General features: G+C 36.5%; 1 protein-coding gene across 3 annotated transcripts in view; it reads right to left on the reverse strand.

Annotated features, from left to right (window-relative positions):
- The window catches only part of LOC127845562 (protein FAN-like), a 68504-nt gene extending 47159 nt beyond the window's left edge, over positions 1 to 21345 (reverse strand). For 2 of the 3 annotated variants that reach the window (XM_052376580.1, XM_052376579.1), the window contains exons 1-10: positions 21203 to 21345; positions 17883 to 17993; positions 17210 to 17288; positions 14517 to 14572; positions 9706 to 9799; positions 9149 to 9262; positions 8727 to 8779; positions 6516 to 6648; positions 5819 to 5890; positions 3038 to 3146 (exon numbers count right to left, since the gene is read on the reverse strand). In XM_052376580.1, coding sequence (XP_052232540.1) covers positions 3038 to 3146; positions 5819 to 5890; positions 6516 to 6648; positions 8727 to 8779; positions 9149 to 9262; positions 9706 to 9799; positions 14517 to 14572; positions 17210 to 17288; positions 17883 to 17993; positions 21203 to 21237 — 856 coding nt within the window. In that variant the 5' untranslated portion in view covers positions 21238 to 21345. Of the gene's footprint in view, positions 1 to 3037; positions 3147 to 5818; positions 5891 to 6515; positions 6649 to 8726; positions 8780 to 9148; positions 9263 to 9705; positions 9800 to 14516; positions 14573 to 17209; positions 17289 to 17882; positions 17994 to 21202 lie in introns of those variants that run through there. The other variant, XM_052376581.1, reaches the window with a different exon arrangement.
- Between the last annotated feature and the right edge of the window lie 2410 nt (positions 21346 to 23755).

Below are 23755 nucleotides of genomic sequence, written 5' to 3' on the forward strand. Positions count from 1 at the left end.
TTTAGAATATTTCTTACAGAAATTCCTTTAAGCAAACAGTGCAGACCCTGACATCTGGGTCAACACTGTTTGCCAAGGCCTTTTTTCTAGACGCTAGGCATAAATGGGTTAAATAGACTGGACAAATGTGATTTCTTATTTCCCCAGATGCCATAATCATGTCACTGACTGCTGTTACAGACAAGACGCATAATACTTGACAGGAAATAAAAGCCAACAGTTAGTCCTGAACTGTCTGATCTGTTTATGACCATAGAAATAATGTTTTAAGTATGATTTGTTTAATGTACTGAAAAAATACAAAATATCAGTTACAGAAGTTATTACATTTAGTAGACATATTATGTAACCCTTTCACGATATTAAAGTACACAGTAATTAGCTATCACATACATCCCCTATAAATAGATCATCAATATTGTCAACCCCATCACCATAAAAACAAGAAATATGTTTGTCGGAAACACTATGTCCCCTTCTGCCTTGAACTTCCACCACTCAAAATGTGCTGCCTTATGAGAACGCCGCTTTGAAAAAAATATTTAAAAATTGACCTTTGACCTTAAAGGATGACCTTGACCTTGAAGGATGACCTTGACCTTGAACTTCCACCACTCAAAATGTGCAGCTTCATGAGAACGCCGCATTGAATTAAAAAAAATTGACCTTTGACCTTGACCTTGAAGGATGACCTTGACCTTGAACTTTCACCACTCAAAATGTGCAGCTACATGAGAACGCCGCTTAGAAATATTATTTTTTTTACCTTTGATCTTGAAGGACGACCTTGACCTTGAAGGATGACCTTGACCTTTCACCACTCAAAATGTGAGGCTCTATGAGATACACATGCATGCCAAATATCAAGTTGGTATCTTCAATATTGCCAAAGTATTCATAAAATAAGCGATTTTGGCCACATATACTTGACCTCTTACCTTGAAGGATGACCTTGACCTTTCACCACTCAAAATGTGCAGCTCTATGAGATACACATGCATGCCAAATATCAAGTTGGTATCTTCAATATTGCCAAAGTATTCATAAAATGAGCGATTTTGGCCACATACATTTGACCTCTGACCTTGAAGGATGACCTTGACGTTGACCTATCACCACTCAAAATGTGCGGCTCTATGAGATACACATGCATGCCAAATATCAAGTTGCTATCTTCAATATTGCAAAAGTATTCATAAAATGAGCGATTTTGGCCACATATATTTGACCTCTGACCTTGAAGGATGACCTTCACCTTCACCTTTCACCACTCAAAATGTGCAGCTCCATGAGATACACATGCATGCCAAATATCAAGTTGCTATCTTGAATATTGAAAAAGTTATTGCAAATGTTAAAGCTGGAGCAAACAGACCAACAGACAGACAGGGCAAAAACAATATGTCCCCCACTATAGTGGGTGGGGGGGCATAAGAATTGAAATATTGACCATTGAAAACAATTCTAACAAAAGGTTATGGATTTTTATTTACCATTTATTTAAATCTTAAGAGAATGTGTTTGTCAGAAACACAATGTCCCCTATTGCGCCGCTTTGAAATAAAATTTCAATATATCATTTGGCAGGTTTAGAAATTATCTCCCTTTTATAGCTTATTACTTTCCTTGGATTGTATTTTTTTTATTTTTGACATTTAAGGATGACCTTAACCTTAATTTTTTTTTATTATATCCTTTAAAAAAAAATACTTCCCTTGTGAAAATGATCTGTTCCTGACAAATGATATAAAATAGAAATTATCTTCCTTTAAAGCTTGTTACTTCCCTTGGATTTTGTTTTTTGAACTTTGACCTTGAAGGATGACCTTAACCTTTCAACCCTAAAAATGTGCAGCTTCATGAGATACACATGCATGCCAATTATCAAGTTGCTATCTTCAATATTGCAAAAGTAATGGCCAATGTTAAAGTTTTTGGACAGACACATAGACAGACGGACTGACAGTTCAACTGCTATATGCCACCCTAACGGGGGCATAAAAATACATAAATATGAATCATGCAAATAGCATTGTATCATGAGCCCTACCTGTATAATACAAAAGTAACTTGGTCAAATCATGGGCACTGTAAGAAGAGCACAGGTGTGATAATTGGGCCATTTATGAGTTCAGACGCAACCCAACCTAGGATTGATCATTGAGGGTTTATGATTTCAATCCAAACCCACCAAAAAAATAATCATTGGGGTTCACGAGTTCAGTTCCAACCCATTTCAGGATTGACTATTGGAAGTTTATGAGTTCAGTCCCAACCCATGCACAAAGCACTTGTCATTAAATATATTCTACAGCTATCCTCCTTACTCTTATGGAGCACGGCAGTTGTCACTGACTGGAATTTGTTAAAACCTATTTATTTTAGCTTGATTGCATGGAAAGCCTTAGGCTTATTTGAAACGTTCTTGAGTCTGTTTCCTGGGACTAGAACTAAAACTTGGTGTCTATGGAGGAAATCTTAAAAACGCTCCCAGGGCTCAACATTAACAGTTGTCCTATTGCCCCTGGCAAGTAAAAGTTGGGTCCGGGCAAGTTATTTTATAATCTAGTTGTCCGCCCAAGCAACGGCAAAAAAGAACAAAGAGCATTAAATTAAGACTTTAATTAGACTTTAATTGCTGTAATCATTTTGTGAAATGTGCAAAAATTAAAAAAGTGTTGAGGTGTATCATTTTGATTTTTATATAAAAATATGAGGTTCACAGTTAATGTGATATTTCATGTTTTGGCAAGTGGCTTTACGTTCAGGGCAAGCAAGTTGGTTGTTAGGTTAATGTTGAGCCCTGGCTCCCACAGTGGGGATCGAACTTGTGACCTCCCGATCACTAGGCGGACAACATATACACTTCACCACTGCGACCTCAGTGACTTGAATAAGCACAGGTAAAACACTTAGATTGACAAACCTTGCTCAGACACCCAGCAAATTGGTTAACTTACCACCATTATATGACTGAATATAGTGTTAACAACATCAAATAATCCAAACCAACAGACAACATTAAATGTAATCTCACCTTCTTGTTTGATGACTGTGTCATATAGTGCGTCCCTCTCTGCCTGGGTTTTAAAGGCCAGGTACAGGTGGGGTTGGGCTGTAGAATCACCACAGATAATCTCCAAACCCTGCAATGGAGTCACCACAAATAGTCTCCAAACCCAACAATGGTCCAGAAAATGAGTGACTCAAGTTGATATGAGAGCATCTGCACTGCATATCAGTATTGAAATCCAAGTAAATAGTTAATTATAAAATTTCTAGAGATCAAATGATTATTCTTTATTATGTTTGCAAAAAGCATTGCTTTATGTTTAAATATCAAGTTTGATTATCAACTAACAATTTTAAATAAAACAAAGTAGGTTTTTAATCAGCATTTATTTAATTTTACTTTTTATCTGAATTGTTTTTTTAACATATGACTGGGAGTTTTATAGAGATCCATACCTATAAAATCTAATAACAAATAAAAATAGTGTGTATGTGTATTGTTCTATTATTGTGTTATACATTTCACAGATATTAAAAAATATGACTGTCATATGTTACAAGATATTAGGTTTTATACAATCAATTACATATGTTCCATGATATGGGGCTTTATGCAATCAATTACATATGGTTCAGATATGTGGTTCTATACAATCAATTACACATGTTACATGATATGGGGTTTTATACACTCAATTACAAATGTTACATGATATGGGGTTTTAAACAATCAATTACATATGTTACATGAAATAGGGCTGTATACAATCAATTGCATATGTTACAGATATGGGGTTTTATACAATCAATTACAAATGTTACATGATATGGGATTTTAAACAATCAATTACATATGTTACATGAAATAGGGCTGTATACAATCAATTGCATATGTTACAGATTATACAATCAATTACATATGCATGGGTGAAAGAAGATTATTCCCAAAATACTGAAAATAAAATCTGGGGGCCGATAGGGCCCCCGGTGGGTCCAGGGCAAGTGCCCTGGCTAGGGGTCCAGGGGGCCTCCGGCCCCCGGACGCTCCTGCATTTTAGCTTATTTGAAACAAAGAAATCACTTCTCTTAAGCTTAAAAACACCTGTATTTTTAAGTGATTTAAAACAGAAAAAACAGTTAGTTTGGCTAGAATATATCACCATCTATTTCTTAAACATTTCATGTAGATCAAATGTGATAGGCAAAATCTTTAAGATAACACTAAACTTTCTCAACTATATACAAATATTTACAGTATAATATAGATCAATGAACATGTTATAGCAATACATTTTCTGTCTTGTATTTTTAAGTAATTTGTTTTTATATCTAGTTATTTACTAATGATTTGATTTACACGTCCGGTAATTATTCACATGCGTAACGTCCTCGATGTGAGACTTGAACGCCTTTTTCCCATTTGAATAGTACTTGATCGTTTAGAAACAGATATCACAATATCATATGCGCTACCCGGAATGATTTTTTGTTTGTTTGTTAAACCAATCTCCCCATTTCTCTCCACGACAGTCTCTTTCATGGAGCCATTCCCATCGCCATTTATTTATCACATCACTTTCAAGTTCTTTTGTGTCAAACCCCGGAAGCAAATACATGATTTGATCGTGCTGTTTTGGTTTCGGAAGTAAAGTTATTTTGACTTGTCCGCCATATTTTTTTGAGAGATAAGACTGTTTCATAACGTCGATTTCCATTGGTTGACAGATTTACGTAAACCAATCAAAACGCTTTTTTGGAAACCGAGTCAGATTCCCGATTAACTTCGAGTTATTCCGTGCGGTAAACCATTTCATTAACAAAGGAATCGTAAATTATCGTCAGATTTCGCAATATTCTAATGAGGTGACGCCATGCTGCCTTCTGCACGCGCGGAGGGTCTTGCGGGAGACATGTTATTTCAGGCGAATAGTGCCCACAGGGATAGAACGATTCACGAGAAAATGAAAGAGCAATACGCCCAGGGGGATAGACTAATAGAGAAGCAATGGCCGCATCGAATCTATAATTAGATATGGGTTAACAGAACAGTGGGAAACCAATTTATCACGTCTGAAATCGAGCGTATTTTGTTTATTTTGTTTGTCGGCATTGCTGGACACATGGCCTCCCCCGCCCCCCCCCCCCCAACAAAATCTCATCGGATTGACATCATTTACGAAAAAGACCTCTGAATAGCCAAAAAATATGGAAATTCCGTTATAATACGGAACACTTTCACCCATGCATATGTTACATTATATGGGGTTTTATACAATCAGTTACAAGTGTTATATGATATGGGGTTTTATACAATCAGTTACATGATATGGGGTTTTATACAATCAATTACAGTTGTTACATGATATGGCGTTTTATACAATCAATTACAGTTGTTACATGATATGGGGTTTTATACAATCAGTTACCTCTGTTACATGATATGGGGTTTTATACAATCAATTACAGTTGTTACATGATATGGCGTTTTATACAATCAATTACAGTTGTTACATGATATGGGGTTTTATACAATCAGTTACATGTGTTATATGATATGGGGTTTTATACAATTAGTTACATGTGTTACATGATATGGGGTTTTATACAATCAGTTTCATGTGTTACATGATATGGGGTTTTATACAATCAGTTACATGTGTTACATGATATGGGGTTTTATACAATCAGTTACAGTTGTTACATGATATGGGGTTTTATTCAATCAGTTATAAGTGTTATATGATATGGGGTTTTATACATTCAGTTACATGATTTGGTTTTATACAATCAAAGTTTGTGTACTCACTATTTGCTTCAGTAGGAATCGTCTCTTGATTATCTGTCCAATTTCTTTCAACTTAACACGTATCAATGTGGCCTACATTGAAAACACATAATGATAAGTTGTAAAAACTGAGAAACATATCATTCAATAAAGAAAATTCACCCAAATGCAAGCAACCTTTGAAAACAGGGTTTTGGCATTGAGATTTGTACAAAAGCTCAGTACTTCAATAAATGCACCCCAAACATTCATGTTTCAACGTTATCCCAAATAAAATGAATCAAAATGTTGCTGACAAAAATAGGGGTCAGAACTAAACTGCTGAACGTGCTAAACCTTTTTATATCAGACAAATTATTTAGCAGGGCTAAGAAAACCTTGACGGCAGGCCTGGTCTTCTATTTATCCCATAATTAACGCAATTTTCAGTCTTCATACCAAGTGTAAACAAAAGAAATGAATGACAACAACACTTAAGCATCATATGATGTTGTGAATGTAAACAAATGAGGTCACCATTCTTTAAATAGAACAACAATTATTAATAGATCTACATCAACACTGATAAATTGTTGGAGTGTTTTCTCATTAATGAACGCATAATAATGATGGAATACAATAGTTTTTCACTAAATACTTGGAATTTAAATTCAATAATTGTCATCCTTATTTTCAATGTTTTCAATGTTTTTATTTTCAATGACAAGCCATCCCTTACAGTCTCTACGTTGTTGAAGGGTTGGAAGTAGAGCCTGGATGTGGTGACCATGACCCTGCCAGGGTTGGTGACAAGGGGGGTAATCTTGTCAGCTTGAGACTCCATCTCTATACGCTCATATAGATCGTCTAGCCTGCATATGAATGCACTCAGTGTGAAACATTGCATCAAGTTCTGTTCTATTCATTTCCAAAATCCAGCATCTAATTTTCTGTACTTTCCAATACGAAAAATAAATTATCGCTGGAATAAAGCCTCAATTGACCCAAATACAAGATTTGATTCACATGTTGTTCAGATAGACGGAACTGAATTGTTTTATAGAGAAGTCTTGCAAAAAAACATTCTAGCAGTGTAAACAGCATTTGTTAGACAAAAACCTTAACAATCATGAGGCTATAAATCTTATAAAGATTAATATTTTGTGACATGAAACCTCAAAAGCTTGGATTAATTGAATCATGGCCACAATAATGATGTAAAATAATACTACTAAAACAAACCACTGTGCAAAAGCAATTCAAAAATGAACAGAAAACATGGTAAGAAACATAGCTGCAACAGCAATGAGAAATGTAAACTAAAAAGTAGGGCTGCAACGGGTACCCGAAATATCCGATGATATCGGATCCAACTTCAGATTCGCGGGTACGGATCCACCCCTTAAAATTTCGGTTCCGGATATTTATTTTCATAGTTGTATGTAACGTAGCGCTGTTTTCACAAGTATTGTTTTTTTATACAGACTGGTTCTGTTTAAAGATAAATCATATGTGTAATAGTGGATATTTATTGACAAGTGACAGTCAAATAGCAGATCATTCGAGATCCTTAATTGTCATTACACATTCCGTAATGAGCCCCGAGAGCAAAACTAATTCGAAATCATGGAGGATCTACACATTACAAATGCAATTCATAATGGCAATAAGTAAGTTTTCAATCCTTATTGTCTTTCTGAGTTGTATTATAAACAACGGTAGTGGATCCAGTGCGGCTAGAAGTTGATTCAGGTAAAATTTTGCATAATTTCGAGACCTGTCAAATTGTGTTCCTGCATAATGTATTGTCTTGAAAGCATATTTTGTCATATACTAAGTTTAAATGCTATCTTGTGATGCAAGAAACCTCAGTGCCCAGTGAGAGAATCTTCTCCACAGCAGGAGACCCTGACAGTGCTCATAGGGTTTGCCTGGACCCGGGCAATGTTGATGTTAATTTTTGTGAAAACAAACATCAAACTTATGAACAGTGAAAAGTGTATTTTAACGAGCATACTATTAAGTGAATAAGCGTTAAGGTTTTGTTTTATTTGGACATCGCTACAATGTTAAACGAGAAATGTGTTATGTTTTTTGTTAATAAATGTTAAATGTTTTTTAGTCAAATTATACTTCTAAAACAATGATTACTTTAATTTAGACAGAAAATTCTAATTTTCTCTTATCTGAGGGATCCGGATCCGAAAAACTGCAAGAAACCATATTTGGATTCCGATTTGGATCCGAACAATTTTTTTGGATTCGTTGCAGCCCTACTAAAAAGCTTGCTGTAGCAGCAGTGTGTCATCTACATTTTAACGTTTCAGCTGTCTAACATTATCCTGATCCTGAACTTTCTGCATGAATATTTTGAAATACTGTTACGATAAAGAACAAGATAACAATATTAGTTTCTGGTCAGACTGGTCTTGAACTATGCTGGCCGTCATTGGAATAAGGACCATTTTCTCATGATGCCGCTAATTCAAGAATAGATTTAATGACAAGCAATTAAGTTCACAAGTATGAGGTCTATGTATTGGAGCTTAAGAATTGTATCAAACATAATCTGTACAAATATTCAACAACCATATTTAAACATGTTTAATGACACTTCTTATTTCTTGTTTGCTAACGATGTACTTAGAATAAGTTAAATTTCAAATGTATCACTTTCTTTTAACCCTTTAACCCTTATAAATGCATTTTGACGCATTTAAAGTCCTTTACAAAATGAAATGAAATTTAAGTACTTTCTTGATGTATTAAAGTTTGAAAGGCTCCGTTTCCATCCCTAAGATACTGATGAGCAGCAAACAGCATAAAACCTGAACAGAGTGCAAGTTACTCGCAGGCTGTTCTGGTTTTATGCTGTTTGCACATAGCCATTTTCACTTTTCTTCTTATGGGGGAAAGGGTTTAACAGCACATCATGGTTTATAAAGCTTACCAGCTTGTGTTGAACTTCACTCTGCTCTGTCTGGATAACACAATGGCGCTTATCTGGAAAAAATGATTTTTTTTTTAATTTTTATTTTTGTTGCTTAAAAAAAGGTAAATCACTGTTCTCTTACCGAGAAAAATAACATTTTAAAGTAATTTAAGCACTTTCCTAGGTTAAAAATAATTATATTAAATGGATCTTAAAGTCGACTCATCATGTTGGTGACATTATTTAAAACTATTGATGAAATTGTGTCATCATGTTGATATCACACCAACTTTCCAACTACAACCTTTTAAAAGAGTAAACCAGAACAGACTGCGAGTAACTCACAAGCTGTCTTGGTTTGATGCTAGTTTCGTATAGCCATTTTCACTTTGCTTCCGAGTAGGAAAGGGTTAACTCACTGAGCCATGACCGGCTCTTACCATTGCGCCCTGGTCTGCAGGTGGCAGTGTGGAGGCCCGGTGTAGTTGACACAATGAGGGCAGACAATCCTCTACTGTCACATAGTTCAGTTCAAATAAATGCTGCGCCTCTTTCTGAGAAGAACAATGAGAAAACATGCAAGAGATTGGTAAAAGGTATTAAGGCTTTCAAATGCAGTTATTTCAATTACTTTAATGTCAATCTTACTACAAATATCTATATGAGCATTGTGTATTTACACATGTTATACTGATAAAATGGCAGTTTAGCAGATTTTTTTTACTACAAACTGTTCATATCTATGTGCAGAAAACATATGCAAAAGTGTCATTTATTTATAGAATACATAAAACATCACTTCCCATCTAGCCCAGAGCAGAAATATATCAATGTACTGACTTAAAGCCTGTGTACCTCAAATGAAGTAAACATAAAACAGATTTCCGAATACCACAGTTTTATCCGCGTGGCTTGTACAACTGACGTAAAATACGCTACAGTAAATCATTTTCGAAACAATGATGAAAACATTTTTGCAAAAAAGATCTCAATGTACCTTTTTAAACAAGTATGGTGAAATGATATTGTCCTTTTTCATCTCGACACAGACATCAGATTTTATCACAAAACCTTTATCTTTGGACGGTGTTCTGCAAAAGAAAATAGTTGATTTGTGAAATAAGCTACTTAAACACATCATATTTATGGTATATAGTAATGGATCTATATGTACTGTAATTACTCCAAATTACTTAATTACAGAATAACTGTAAAATAATAAATTTGTGTTTGTCCAAAAATTAGATCCACAAAAAACCCTCTTTAGACAGTGACCAAAAATGCACATACACCCTGACAAGATAACTACCGGTATTGCGTTGACATTCCTGTGATAATTGTAACTTGCACTATGGTATCGATCAATTAAAGCATGTGCTTGTAAGAGCCACGCCGTAAAGTAATCATTAATGTAAGGTAAGTTTGCAATTAATATTAAATCATTTCAAATGTTTGATATTGTTTAACAAAAAAATATTACAACTTTAAACTTTGACTACCAAATAAAAAGATAAGTGGTAGCATTCAATATACTGTAGAACAAACCTACAACTACCAATCTTTTACAAAAATAAATGTGCTTAATGATGATGCCAGGTATAGTAAGCTGACTTGCTTTTTGGGAGGCAGAATATTTAGGGATTTGAAACATAATATGTCTTGTATTTTAGGATTTAATTAAATAATAGAATATTTAGCCAAAAGATATCATAGCGATATAAATATGAAACTAAAATATATAATGATGAATATGAAAAAAAATCGGGATAATTGACATCAGATTTCAAAGACATTAATTTTTGAAGAATTGGTCTGGTGATCTAGTTTTGACCTCGCATAACCCGGATTTAAACCTGGCTTTCATATTGTCAAGATAACCATTATGACTTATATTCTTTAAGACTGAGTCATAAAATGTAGCCACCAGAGTGCGAACATGTTTTTTAAAGAGGCCAATATACGGTTAAGATAAATATTCTAAAAGTTTCATCAAGATAGAGTCACAAATATGGAAACAAAGTTTACCTAGTTGTTTTTTTATCCACATGGCCCATATTAAGACTCTGTTCATATATTGTAAAGATAAACATTATGAATAAGTTTCATCAAGATTGAGTCACAAATATGGCATCTAGAGTGGTAACAAGGTTTTCCTATGATTTGACCGGTTGACCTAGTTTTTTTCAAGCTCACGGCACAGATTAAGACTTGGTCCATATATTGTAAAGATATACATTCTGATCAAGTGTCAGCAAGATTGAGTCAACAATCTTACCTCTGAAGTGGTAACAAGGTTTCCATCAGATTTGATCTGGTCACCTATTTGTTTTGGACATAAGTGATCCAGATTTGAACTTGTTCAAAATGTTGTTTAGATAAACATTCTGACCTTTTTTCATCATGATTGATTCATAAATGTGGCCTCCAAAGTGGTACCTAAATCTAAGAAAGATTAAACCTGGTGACTACGTTTTGGACACAAGTAACCAAGATTTAAATTCAGCCTAGAAAATGTAAAGATAAACATTCCCACCAAGTTTAATTAAGATCAAGTCATAAATGTGGCCTCTAGAGTGGAGAAGGTGTTTCTAAGATTTGACCTGGTGACCTAGGTTTGTATGCATTTCTATCCTATTACCAGATGAAAATCGATAGTATAGCAACGATCGTATAAACTTTACCTTTATACTATCGCTATTTTTAGACCATGGTTTTCCGAACTCTATTCTAAGAACACTATATGTTTCAATGTGACGTCATAGCAAATGATGACGTTGAAGTAAACAAACACTTCGGAGTCAACTTGGAAAACCAGCGCTGTTTCTTCGAATTTTAAAGTATTTTTACTCTTCTTGAACGAAAAACGACCACAAAATAATAGGATCAATAGAATATTATGTGAGTTTTGGATAAAGATCAAGTTTATCATGCTCGGCCCCAACCATGTTAGCGCTCGGCAAGCCTCGCGCTACATCGGTTCTAAGCCTTGCATGATAAACTTGATTTTTATCCAAAACTCACATAATATTCTCTATTGACCCTGATTCAAACTCTGACAATATATTTTCTAAGTATTTAAGTTCATCAAGATTGATTAACAAATGTGGCCTCTAGAGTTGTTACAAGGATTTTTCTATGATTTGACCATGGGATTTAGTTTTCGGACAAATATGACTTAGATTTGCACTCTGCCTAGTTACTGTCCAGACAAAACATTCTGAAAATGTTTAATTAAAATCCTAGGTAAAGAACAATTGTCCAATAGTACATAGTGACAAATTATAGGGGAAAATCTAAAGTCCCAGCAAACTTATTTGGGCAAAAAAATAGTGCCTTAAACTGCAAGTAATTATGGTTGTGAAAATTCAAATAACAAGAAAATACATTAAGATTATATTAGAAAATAAATTATAAGTTTATACTGCAAATGGAAATCTTAACAAGAGCACCACCGCCTTTCGGGTGCAGACCGCTCATCTATTTTTCTTTTTAAAGGTGAAGGGACCTATCTCTATACTTAATTCAAAAAAGATGGAGGGGTGGGGTGGAGACGGGTGTATAGTGTGGGGGTGTGGTCATTTATTACATTATCTTCCAAAAATAAGAAATAAATATGCAAAAAAAAATAATAATCATTGGGGGAAAGGGGGATTCTTGGATGGGATAGTTGGACGGTCTTTCAAAAATTAAACAAGGTCTGTTTGTAAAACATGCATGCCCCCAAATGGTGTGTCAATGGTAGTGGCAGCCATTGTGAGAATACATTTTTTGGCACTGTGACCTTGACCTTTGACCTAGTGACCTGAAAATCAATAGGGGTCATCTGCGAGTCATGATCAATGTACCTATGAAGTTTCATGATCCTAGGCATAAGCGTTCTTGAGTTATCATCCAGAAACCATTTTACTATTTCGGGTCACTGTGACCTTGACTTTGACCAAGTGACCTGAAAATCAATAGGGGTCATCTGCGAGTCATGATCAATGTACCTATGAAGTTTCATGATCCTAGGCATAAGCATTCTTGAGTTATCATCCGGAAACCATTTTACTATTTTGGGTCACCGTGACCTTGACCTTTGACCTAGTGACCTGAAAATCAATTGGGGTCATCTGCAAGTCATGATCAACGTACCTATGAAGTTTCATGATCCTAGGCATAAGCGTTCTTGAGTTATCATCCGGAAACCATTTTACTATTTCCGGTCATCATGACCTTGACCTTTGACCTAGTGACCTCAAAATCAATAGGGGTCATCTGCGAGTCATGATCAATGTACCCATGAAGTTTCATGATCCTAGGCATAAGTGTTCTTGAGTTATCATCCGGAAACCATTTTACTATTTCTGGTCACCGTGACCTTGACCTTTGACTTAGTGACCTCAAAATCAATAGGGGTCATCTGCGAGTCGTTTCATGATCTTAGGCCTAGGCGTTCTTGAGTAATCATCCGGAAACCATCTGGTGGAGGGACGGACATACGGACGGACCGACATGTGCAAAACAATAAACCCCCTCTTTTTCGAAGGGGGGCATAATAATAAAAATAAATATTTTTGTTTTTTAACCCTGTTTAAAAAAAAAAATTGGGGGGGATGGGTTGGGGGGTAAAGTGTGAGGGTGTGGTCATTTATAAGATGATCTTTCAAAAATAAAAAAATGAAAAATAAAAATTACTTTTTTTTTGGGGGGGGGGGGGGGATTCTGGAGGGGAAAGGGATGGGGATGGTTTGAGTTGAGTCTGTTGTAGTATATCAGGTAAGAGTTGTTTTGTCAAAGTATCAGATGATCATAAATAACAAAGTCATGGCAATTTTAGCAAAATTTAATTATTTGACCTTGATATTCAAGGTCATTCAAAGGTCAATGTAAAATTCAACTTGCCAGGTACAGTACCATCATGATAGTATAAAAGTATTAAAAGTTTGAAAGCAATAGCCTTGATACTTTAGAAGTAAAGTGGATGTAAACACAAAATTTAACCATATATTAAAAGTTACTAAGTCAAAAAAGGGCCATAATTCCTTCAAAATGACAACCAGAGTTATGCAACTTGTCCTGTACAGTCCCCTTATGATAGTTTGCCAGTGTTCCAAATCTGAAAGCAATAGCTATGATACTTTAGGAGTAAAGTGGACCAAAACACAAAACTTAACGAAATTTTCAATTTTCTAAGTATAAAGGGGCCATAATTCTGTCAAAATGCCAGTCATAGTTACATAACTTTGCCTGCACAGTCCCCTTATGATAGTTAGTAAGTCTCGCAAGTATGAAAGCAATAGCTTTGATACTTTAGGAATACAGTGGACCTAAACACAAAACTAAACCAAATTTTCAATTTTCTAAGTATAAAAAGGGAACATAATTCTGTCAAAATGCACGCCAGAGTTATCTAACTTTGCCGGCCCAGTCCCCTCATGATAGTAAGTAAGTGAACCAAGTTTGAAAGCAATAGCTTTGATACTTTATGAGAAAAGTGGACCTAAACACATAACTTAACCGGACACCGACGCAGACGCCGACGCCAAGGTGATGACAACAGCTCATAATTTTTTTTCAACAAATAGATGAGCTAAAAATGTCACTGCTTTCAAGAAAATAGCTTTGACATTTTAGTTTGTACTTAGTTTTTAAGACAACAGATTAAGTCTCAAATACAAACATAGGAAAATTGATCTAAGCACATAACCACTAAATTTCCAAAAGAAGTGCAATTTTACTGCACAGAATGAATCCACAAGTATGCTTATACACATGTAAAATGTAGCAAAGGGCAGAATGCAGGATCAATGTAAGATGGTGTTATACTTTGAATACAGATTTCCAGAATATTCATCGATGGAGGAAACATTCTTCAAAGGAATCTGAAAGAAATAACAACAAAGACACTTTGTATAGGTTAACAAGAGTGGTGTTTGCAAAACACAATGCCCCCTTGTGCACTTGAGAGCAACACAACAGATAAATTTACGGTTAATTAATAATTGACAAAGTTACCACCTTCAATAGTAAAATTCATAAGTCCAAAGCCCATAACTTAGCCATAAACAAATTGACTGAAACAAAACTCAAACTTAATCTGTAAGTCTTGTATTAGACTCTACAATCAGCTCAATATTTGAAAGCGTTTTATTAAAAACCTCTAGTAAACAATTATTATTAAAAAAAATCAAAGTCTAAAGGCCCATAACTTTGCCTTATATCAAAAGACAAGAATGAAACTCACACTTAATCTGTCAGTCATGTGGGAAGACTCACATACAAAAAATCATCCAAATATCTGAAAGTGTTTCGTAAACAAACTCCGGAAACCGATTATTAAAGAGAAAATTGTGAAGTCCAGGGCCCATAACTTCGCAAATAATTAATGAACTGAAACAAAGCTCACACTTAATCTGTAAGTCATAAAGGTAGACTTACATACCAAAAATTAGCTAAATATCTGAAAATGTTTGGTAAACAATAGTGCCTGAAAGGCCCAAAGATGCTCATCTGAGTAACAAAGGAACTGACCTGTTCTGTGCAGCCCAAGATATCATTAGAACAAATAATCTGACAAAGTTTCATAAAGAGTGAACTATAAATGTAACTTTTAGAGTGATAACAAGGTTTTACTATAGCCATATATGGATAAATTCCCCGCACCCTGGTGGCCATGTTTTTCAACAGAATGGAATCATTTTTAAACTCATCCAAGATATCATTTAAACAAATGTTCTGAACAAGTTTCATTAAGATTGGACAATAAATGTGACTGTCATCGTGGCAGTTTTAACTAAAGCCATATAAGGAACAAGAGCTGTCACCATAGGATGACTTATGCCCCCTTTAAACGCTTGGTAGAAGTTATGAGCTTTTTTTGAAACCTAAACGCAGATTTCAAAACCTAAACACGGACCCTAAATTCAAGGTCAAGGTCACAGGGGTCAAAATTTGTGTGCGTATGGAAAGGCCTTGTCCATATGCACATGCATGCCAAATATGAAATTGCTATCTGAAGTGACATAGAAGTTTTCGAGCATTTTTCAAAATCTAAACACAAAGTGTGACGGACAGACGGACGGACAGACGGACGGACAGTCCGATGACTATGTGCCCTCCTTCGAGGGCATAAAAATGTCTTAGAATATCAAACTAAATCAGAAAGCCACATAAACTAGAGAGCCGACACTAAGCTAAATCCTTGAAATGCACTAAGTGACCCCGTGACCTAGTTTTTGACCCGGCATGACCCATATTCTAACTTGACCTAGATATTGTCTTGATTCAACTTCTGACCAAGTTTGGTAAAGATCAGATGAAAACTATCTCAATTAGAGAGCGGACACCATGCTAAATCCTTGAAATGCACTAAGTGATCCCGTAACCTAGTTTTTGACCCGGCATGACCCATATTCGAACTTGACCTAGATATTGTCTAGATACAACTTCTGACCAAGTTTGGTAAAGATCGGATGAAAACTATTTGAATTAGAGAGCGGACATGAAAAGTGTGACAGACTGACAGACAGACAGACTGACAGACGGACAGTGCGAAAACTATATACCCCCTTTTCTTCGAAAGGGGGCATAAAAATGCCCCACCCCCTGGTGGCCATGTTTTTCAACACACCGGAACCATTTTCTACTCGTTCAAGATATCATTGGGACAAATCTTCTGACGAAACGAAATTTCATGAAGATCAGACCATACATTTGGCCTTTAGGGTGTTAACAAGGTTTTACTAAAGCCATATAAGAAAAATGCCCCGCCCAATAGCGGCCATGTTTTACAACCACCTGTAACCATTTTGGAATTCATCCAAGATATGAGAAGGAAAAATCTTCTGACCAAGTCTCATGAAGATCAGACAATAAATGTGATCTCTAGAGTGTTAACAATGTTTAACTATAGCCATATATAGCCATATAAGGAAGAATGCCCCGCCCTCTTGTGGCCATGTTTTTCAACCAACTGGAACCATTTTCAAACTTGTCTAAGATATCATATATATAGGGACGAATCTTCTCACCAAGTTTCATGGAGATTGGAAATAAATGTGGCCTCTTGAGTGTTAACAAGGTTTTACTATAGCCATATAAGGAAAAAGCCTCGCCCAATGGCGGCCATGTTTTTCAACCAACTGGAATCATTTTCAAACTTGTCCAAGAATCTTCTGACCAAGTTTCATGACAATCAGACAATAAATGTGGCTTCCAGAGTGTTAAAGGTTTTACTATAGCCATATAAGGAAAAATGCCCCGCCCACTGGCGGCCATGTTTTTCAAGCAACTGTGACCATTTTCACACTTGTCCAAGATATCATTGAGACAAATATTCTGACTAAATTTTGTGAAGATCAGACTACAAATGTGGCCTCTAGAGTGTTAACAAGGCAAATGTTGACACCCTAAAACACAAGGCTGACAAAAAGCGATCACAAAAGCTCACCATAAGCACATTGTGCTCAGGTGAGCTAAAAATGGCAAAAAACACTGATGTTTCATAATTGTATGCATACCTTCAAAATAGGGTATTCTTTTTCTTTTGGAACAAAAACTGCAGATTTAGAACAAATCTTTAAATGACCTCGCTGCTTTCTGAAACAAAAAAACGCTGTGTACAAAACGCTGATGTCCCTATTGGAAGCCTCGTCATAGATGGACAGACAAAAACAGACACGATATCAGAATGGTCAATAGATATATCCTTTTTGGCATCAGTGAAATCCAGGGACATAAAAACAGCATCAAATGATGTAAACCTCGCATTTTTATTGACAATTATGTTTTGAGTTGTCATGCAAATAACTAAAAAAATGTAAGTACAAAAAATAAAAATAGGTTTTAATAGATACAAAATACATAATAAATCTTTAATGTCATACTACAGATTGTCTTAAATGAATATCAAAGAAATAAGCCTTGTTCTTGGAAAACTCTGCTTAATGCATGTGCATAAAATGTCAAACCAGAAAAGCCTGTGTTACTGCACAGGCTAATCAGCTATGACACTTTCCAGTTTTATGGTATTCTTGGTTTATAGAAAAACTCTTGTAAACAAAAAATCCCTTATAGGTAGAAAATATTGTCTCTGATTAACATGTGCAAATTGCACGGGCTAATCTAGGACAGAACTTTATGAAAATGAATAAAGCCCAGCTTTGCCAGAAAGAGGCACAAATGGTAACAAACCTCTTCTCATTAACATGGTTTATATCCTCTGTGTCATGGTCAACTGGGTAGTAGTTCACACTAAAGTCATCAAAATAAATCTCACCAGGCTCTAGAAGAAGCAGGCTAAACCTGGAAACAGGGGCAAAATGTTTTAATTGTTAAAGCGGATGATTTTTCCAGGCTAATATGCAGCAAAAATAACACAACTACTAATGTACTACAAATTTAAGGCTTTTAAAAGAGCAAATTGTGTTGCAGTAAAATTTCTTTAATATTATGCACACATAAAGATTTTCACATGTGACAGATTGAGCGGGCTCCACCAAGTAGTTGCCGATGTGCTGAAAGCACAACATTTTCCCACTACATATTCTTGAGTACATACTCACTTGGTCGCCATGGTGAAACGGATATGGTGTCTGCCTAGCGACCGGGAGGTCATGGGTTCGATCCCCACCGTGGGAGCGTTCTTTAGATCTCCCCCAAAGACACCAAGTACTAGTTCTAGGCCCAGGAAACAGACTCGAAAGCATTTATATAAGCCTTAGGCTTTTGATGCAATCGAGCTAAAATAAATATGTTTAAACTAAACTAGAGTGGAAAAACAGAGAAATGGCCATAAATCTGCTAAAACTCAAAGCAAGTCAAAAGTCCTTTCTTTGCTCTCATGTACACATCAAGGTCGTTCAACTGTAAGTTTGTTTAAGATCAATCAAAAAGCTAAAAAAGGAGATGTTTACACAAGCTTTAGGGGACGATATATTCTATGTTGGAAAAACACAAAAAGCCATAATTTGCCAAAAAAGAGAGGGCCACAATTCCTTCTTATACTGTCATCTACACATTAAGGTAAGTTAAGCTAGATTCAATATTGAAAGAGTTAAAGAGGAGTTCAAAACACAAGCTTATTTAGATACGCATGTACACACAAGATGTTTTATGGAAATATTTAGTAAGACCTATAAGTTTGACCTTAAACTTTGAGTTAGGCAGAAAGTTATATTACACATGAAATGTCATCTCCTCGTGCAGTGTTGTCATTTGTCATAAGAAAGCTTATATATCATGATGAATGACAAAATAACCCTTAAACAGGCTGTTTTACAGCAGTATGACAAAGTTATGGCTGAGACAGTATATTCAAGCTGTTTTAAAGAAAGACATTGAAACTGTATGGAAAGGAGATCAGTTCTACACTCAACATGTCGTCTTACAATGGTAGAAATTTATGCAAAGATATTAATCAATATATGAGAAAGTTGATTATAATGGCTGAGAACGGAAATTCTGCAAAGACAGAAATGTTACTACTATATGCCACCCTCTTCAAAAGTGAGCATGAAAAAAACACTGGAATAACAATACCTAGAAATGGCGCGACAGAGGCCGACGCTTATTCCAAGCCGCATGTCTGACCCAAGGGGCGCCCCAGGGATAGTAATGGGGCCATGCATAGTTGAGATTGTCCATATTGTCATAAGAGATGTTCAGTATCAATTTGAAGCTAATCGGTGAAGAAATGAAATAGTTATAGTAAAAGGCAATTATGCGTAGGCGTGGTCTATGTGGGCTGGGGCGCCCCAGGGTTGGTAATGGGGCCATGCATAGTTGAGATTGACCATATTGTCATAAGAGAGGTTAGGTATCAATTTTAAGACAATCGGTGTAGAAATGAAGAAATTATAGTAAAACAAGCAAATTCGTTGAATTGATATCCCCCGCCAATATGCTTCTGGACACAAAAGTGTTATATTTGACACTCAAAAAAGCATTTTTTCAAGATACAAAGGGCCATAACTCCTTTATCATCCAATGGTGTACAATGCCATTTGGCGTGCATCATCCTTTTATCCATATATATACTCATACCAAGTTTCATTGAAATCCGCCAAATCACTTCCAAGATATGGCTCTGGACACAAAAAAGCATTTTTCCAAGATACAAAGGGCCATAATTCTGTTATTTACGGATGGTGTACAATGCCATTAGGCGTTCATCATCCTCTTATCCATATATATACTCATACCAAGTTTCATTGAAATCCGCCAAAGCACTTCCAAGAAATGACTCCGGACACAAAAGTTCCGGATGGACTGACAGAAGGACAGACGGACGGAAAGACGGACGGACAACGCCAAAACAATATCCCTCCGCCTATGGCGGGGGATAATAAAATAAAACATTGAGTGAAAATCTTTGTCCTGGCCCCGCCCCGACCCCTATAGCCTTTGACCCAGGGGTCAGATCAAAATTCCAGATAGTGCAGGGTCGCACATATGCTCATAGCTACCATGTGTGTAAGTTTCAAGGTTCTAGTGTTTATAGTGTAGGAGTAGATAGTGGCCCGGACGGACAGACAGACAGACAGAAACTTAAAAGCTAATGACATATATCAGGGCTCAACATAAACCTAAAAACCAACTTGCCCTACCGGGCAAGTACTTAGAAAATCTACTTGCCCTGAACGTAAAGCCACTTGTCCAAACATGAAATATCACATTAACTGTAAACCTCATATTTTTTAATAAAGATCAAAGTGATACATCACAAAACGTTTTTATTTTTTAACATTAAACAAAATGATTACAGCAATAAAGTCTTATAAAAGCAATAAAGTCTTATTAAAGTCTAAATTAAATGCTCTTTGTTCATTTTTGCACTTGCCCGGGCGGACAACTAGATTATAAAATAACTTGCCCGGACCCAACTTTTACTTGCCAGGGGCCATAGGACGACCATTAATGTTGAGCCCTGTATATTCTGGGAAGTGTTTGGTGTGCATTAACTTTTTATGAATCTTAACAAAAATATTATGTAATTTGTACGGCTCATATTTTTTGTAAGCTCAGAGCTTTTATTTTCAGATTTTAATTTTATGAAATAAATAAACTTCTGCTCTTTGATTAATTACCGGACATTCAGACATAGCATTTTCAATCAGTTATGTCTAAAAAACGTCAGTCAGGTCTGACGGTCATGCACTTTTGGAAATGTCTGTACCATACAGGATTTTTGCTTATTGTTGGTCCTATTTGTCGTCGACCAGTAATATACAGGTTGAAGTCTCATATTGTATAAAATTGTATTGCTGCAGGAAATGATTATTAAGTGTTCAAACGTATCATTGATTCTGTCCCATGTAAAAATAATCAAAATACATCGATTACGTCCAATAATTATATTTGTAGTTAGACTTAACGTCCACAGTTCACGTGACATGAAAGTTAATATAATTTTGTTTTGTAATAATTTCTGTAAACAAACAATACAACAACTCAGCATAAGTAAAGTACAATACATTACAAATGTTGACAATAAACACAGATGACATATTTACCGCTCTTGTCTAAATGTTTCGTGTTGAAAAGCCATTTATTCCCAAAATCTGAGCAGGCGAACACTTCCGTGTTTACGATATGGCGAAGTTGTTATATTTTAAATTATTTAATCGTTAATTAAAATACATATAAACCTGTATTTCAGATAATTAAACTATAATTAAATGGTCTATGTAATATTCTATTTTGCTATGCATTGTTCATTTAATTAGTTGTATTTGTTATTATATTCAATAACTGTTCCCTAATAAATTAGCGGAAAGTATAGAGGTTAGTTTACACTAAATCCAGCTGCTACATAGAAATTGCCAACTAAAAGCAGGTATTTTTTTTTTAACTTTTTTATTCATCAGATTTTGCAAGCCTGACATCATTTTAAATATTGATTTATCCTCTTCCAATAATTGCAATAAAAGTATAAACTTCCAAAAAATTACATTCGCCCAACACAAGCACCCACGGAAAACAAGGGTTCGGCATAGACATTTTCGACTAAAGCACAGTAATTCAATACACGCATCCCAACGTTCGCTTTTATACGGAGTCCCAAATTAAATGCAACAAAATGTTGCAGACACACACCATGCACATATAATATAGGAAATAGCAATAAAGGCAGGTGTGCGATTTCTTAATGGCTTTAAAGCCGGAGGAAAAAATGAATTGTTTAGAAATGAGCACTACTTTCGACCATAATGTGTATATATAGTTGAATACAATCGCACATCCAGTGATGAATCTCCTGTAGACTCCACTATGGTGGTTATGGATTGCAGATCGCCATTCATTATCAGCACGGAGTCCCTCCGTCGTCCATGTTTCGCCCCTGAACAATGGACATCTCGGGAAGTTGTGGCCACCGTAGCTACGGAGTGAATGTCGATAGCGCTACCTCTTCCAAGTTGCCTCCTTTCGTCTCAGATACAACCAGCTACACGACCGCTCGGCAGCTTGGCTCAGTTTCTGAATAGTCCGCCGTCTATCCTTGCCAGTAGACCTGACTGCGCAAAACTCTTTAGCTCCTACTTCTATGGGGCACAACAAGTACGCCAGTCTTTTTGGTTGCACGCTTCTAGCAGCTCTGTGCACTTGGCCTTTTTTCTCTCGTATGCCTCCTCTCATCTGTACGGTTAACCCGATCACAATGAGGCGTTTTCCCGCTTCTTACCACAGCATGATGTCGGGCCTGAAGATTGTCTGTACAATACTTGAGAAGACCAGCTTCTTGTCAAGGTCAACCTTCATGCACCATCCGGTTGCGCCGTTAAGGATTGAGGTTTTCTGTTCCGGCTGTCTCTGTAAAGTTTCAACCGGCTTCAATAAGTTGATAACACGTTGTCGCAGGATACTACTGCGTTCCTTTTCACTTTGTTATTCAAGCCAGTCAGCCACCTCTCTGAGGACGTTGTCGTGACGCCATCTGTATCTTCCTTGTAACAGAGCTGTAGGGCAGCAAGAAGAACATGTTTTAGAGTACCGGGACGATCAGAAAGTTTGCATATGGGATCTGGTATGAGTCTACAACGGCAGATGTTTACGGGTCGGGGTGTTTGTAGGAGGTCATGGACTGACCTGCGAAGGAAGGAAAGTCTGATGGAGTCATACTTCCAGATGTCGTCCCAGGTTAATTCCCTGTCAAGTGTATTCCATGTTGTCCATGCACCCTGTGTACCCATTTCTACCGCTCTGTCATGTCTCCTGTTTTAGTCTGCCCTCCTTAATTCTGTCTGGCTCATGGCGGACCTCTGTTTCTTGTCTGCTCGGCTCCACAGAAGTGTTTTTGTGACAGCAGTCAATACTACTTGAGCTTGAGCGCATACTCACCTTGATTGACAGTCTCTGTGGCCGACCATTTCCTGCGCTTGAGCGCATACTCAGCTTGATTGAAAGTCTCTGTGGCCGACCATTTCCTGCTGATGCAGGTGATAATGCCTGCTTTTCGGATATGTTCATCTGGGGAGTCTCTTAGGGTGAGTAACAGTCTCGTCTTGGCTGTCTTGAATTCCTCCACTAGTGAGGACAGAAGGAGTTGAAGCTTGTTGCTCTTTCCGTACAGTCCTTCGCTGGATTAACTGGGGGTGGGGGAGGGTATTCCTTGCCACTTCATCAGGTGTCGGCTGGTGATCCTCTCTAAGGCTTCTTTTACTGAGCTCGATAACTCATACATTATCATTTGCCAGATTAGCCTTGGTAGTAAGGCATGCCGGTATAGCCAGGCTATGAAATTCCCATGAAGGTTGCTGCGATCTGCTTCAGTCCCTCATCTACCTGGATTTCAAGCTTTCTGACATTGTCGCTGTATTGCGCCGAATCATTTCCCAAGACATCCGATAAAGCTCTTCATGATCGATGGCATCTCCTCGGTCTCTACTTGGAGGGTGAATCTATCTGTCGGTATGCCTTTCTTGATGATCAGATATCTGGACTTTGCTGCCTTGAATTTCATCCTGGCCCATGAAGCGACGTCTGTCAGGGCAGTAAACATCCAGCTCGCCTGTACTTGGGTAATAGTGGTGAGAGTGAGGTCATCCACGAAGCCTCGACTGGATTGC

The sequence above is a fragment of the Dreissena polymorpha genome, chromosome 9 (genome assembly GCF_020536995.1).
Source record: "Dreissena polymorpha isolate Duluth1 chromosome 9, UMN_Dpol_1.0, whole genome shotgun sequence".
Classification (NCBI taxonomy): domain Eukaryota; kingdom Metazoa; phylum Mollusca; class Bivalvia; order Myida; family Dreissenidae; genus Dreissena; species Dreissena polymorpha.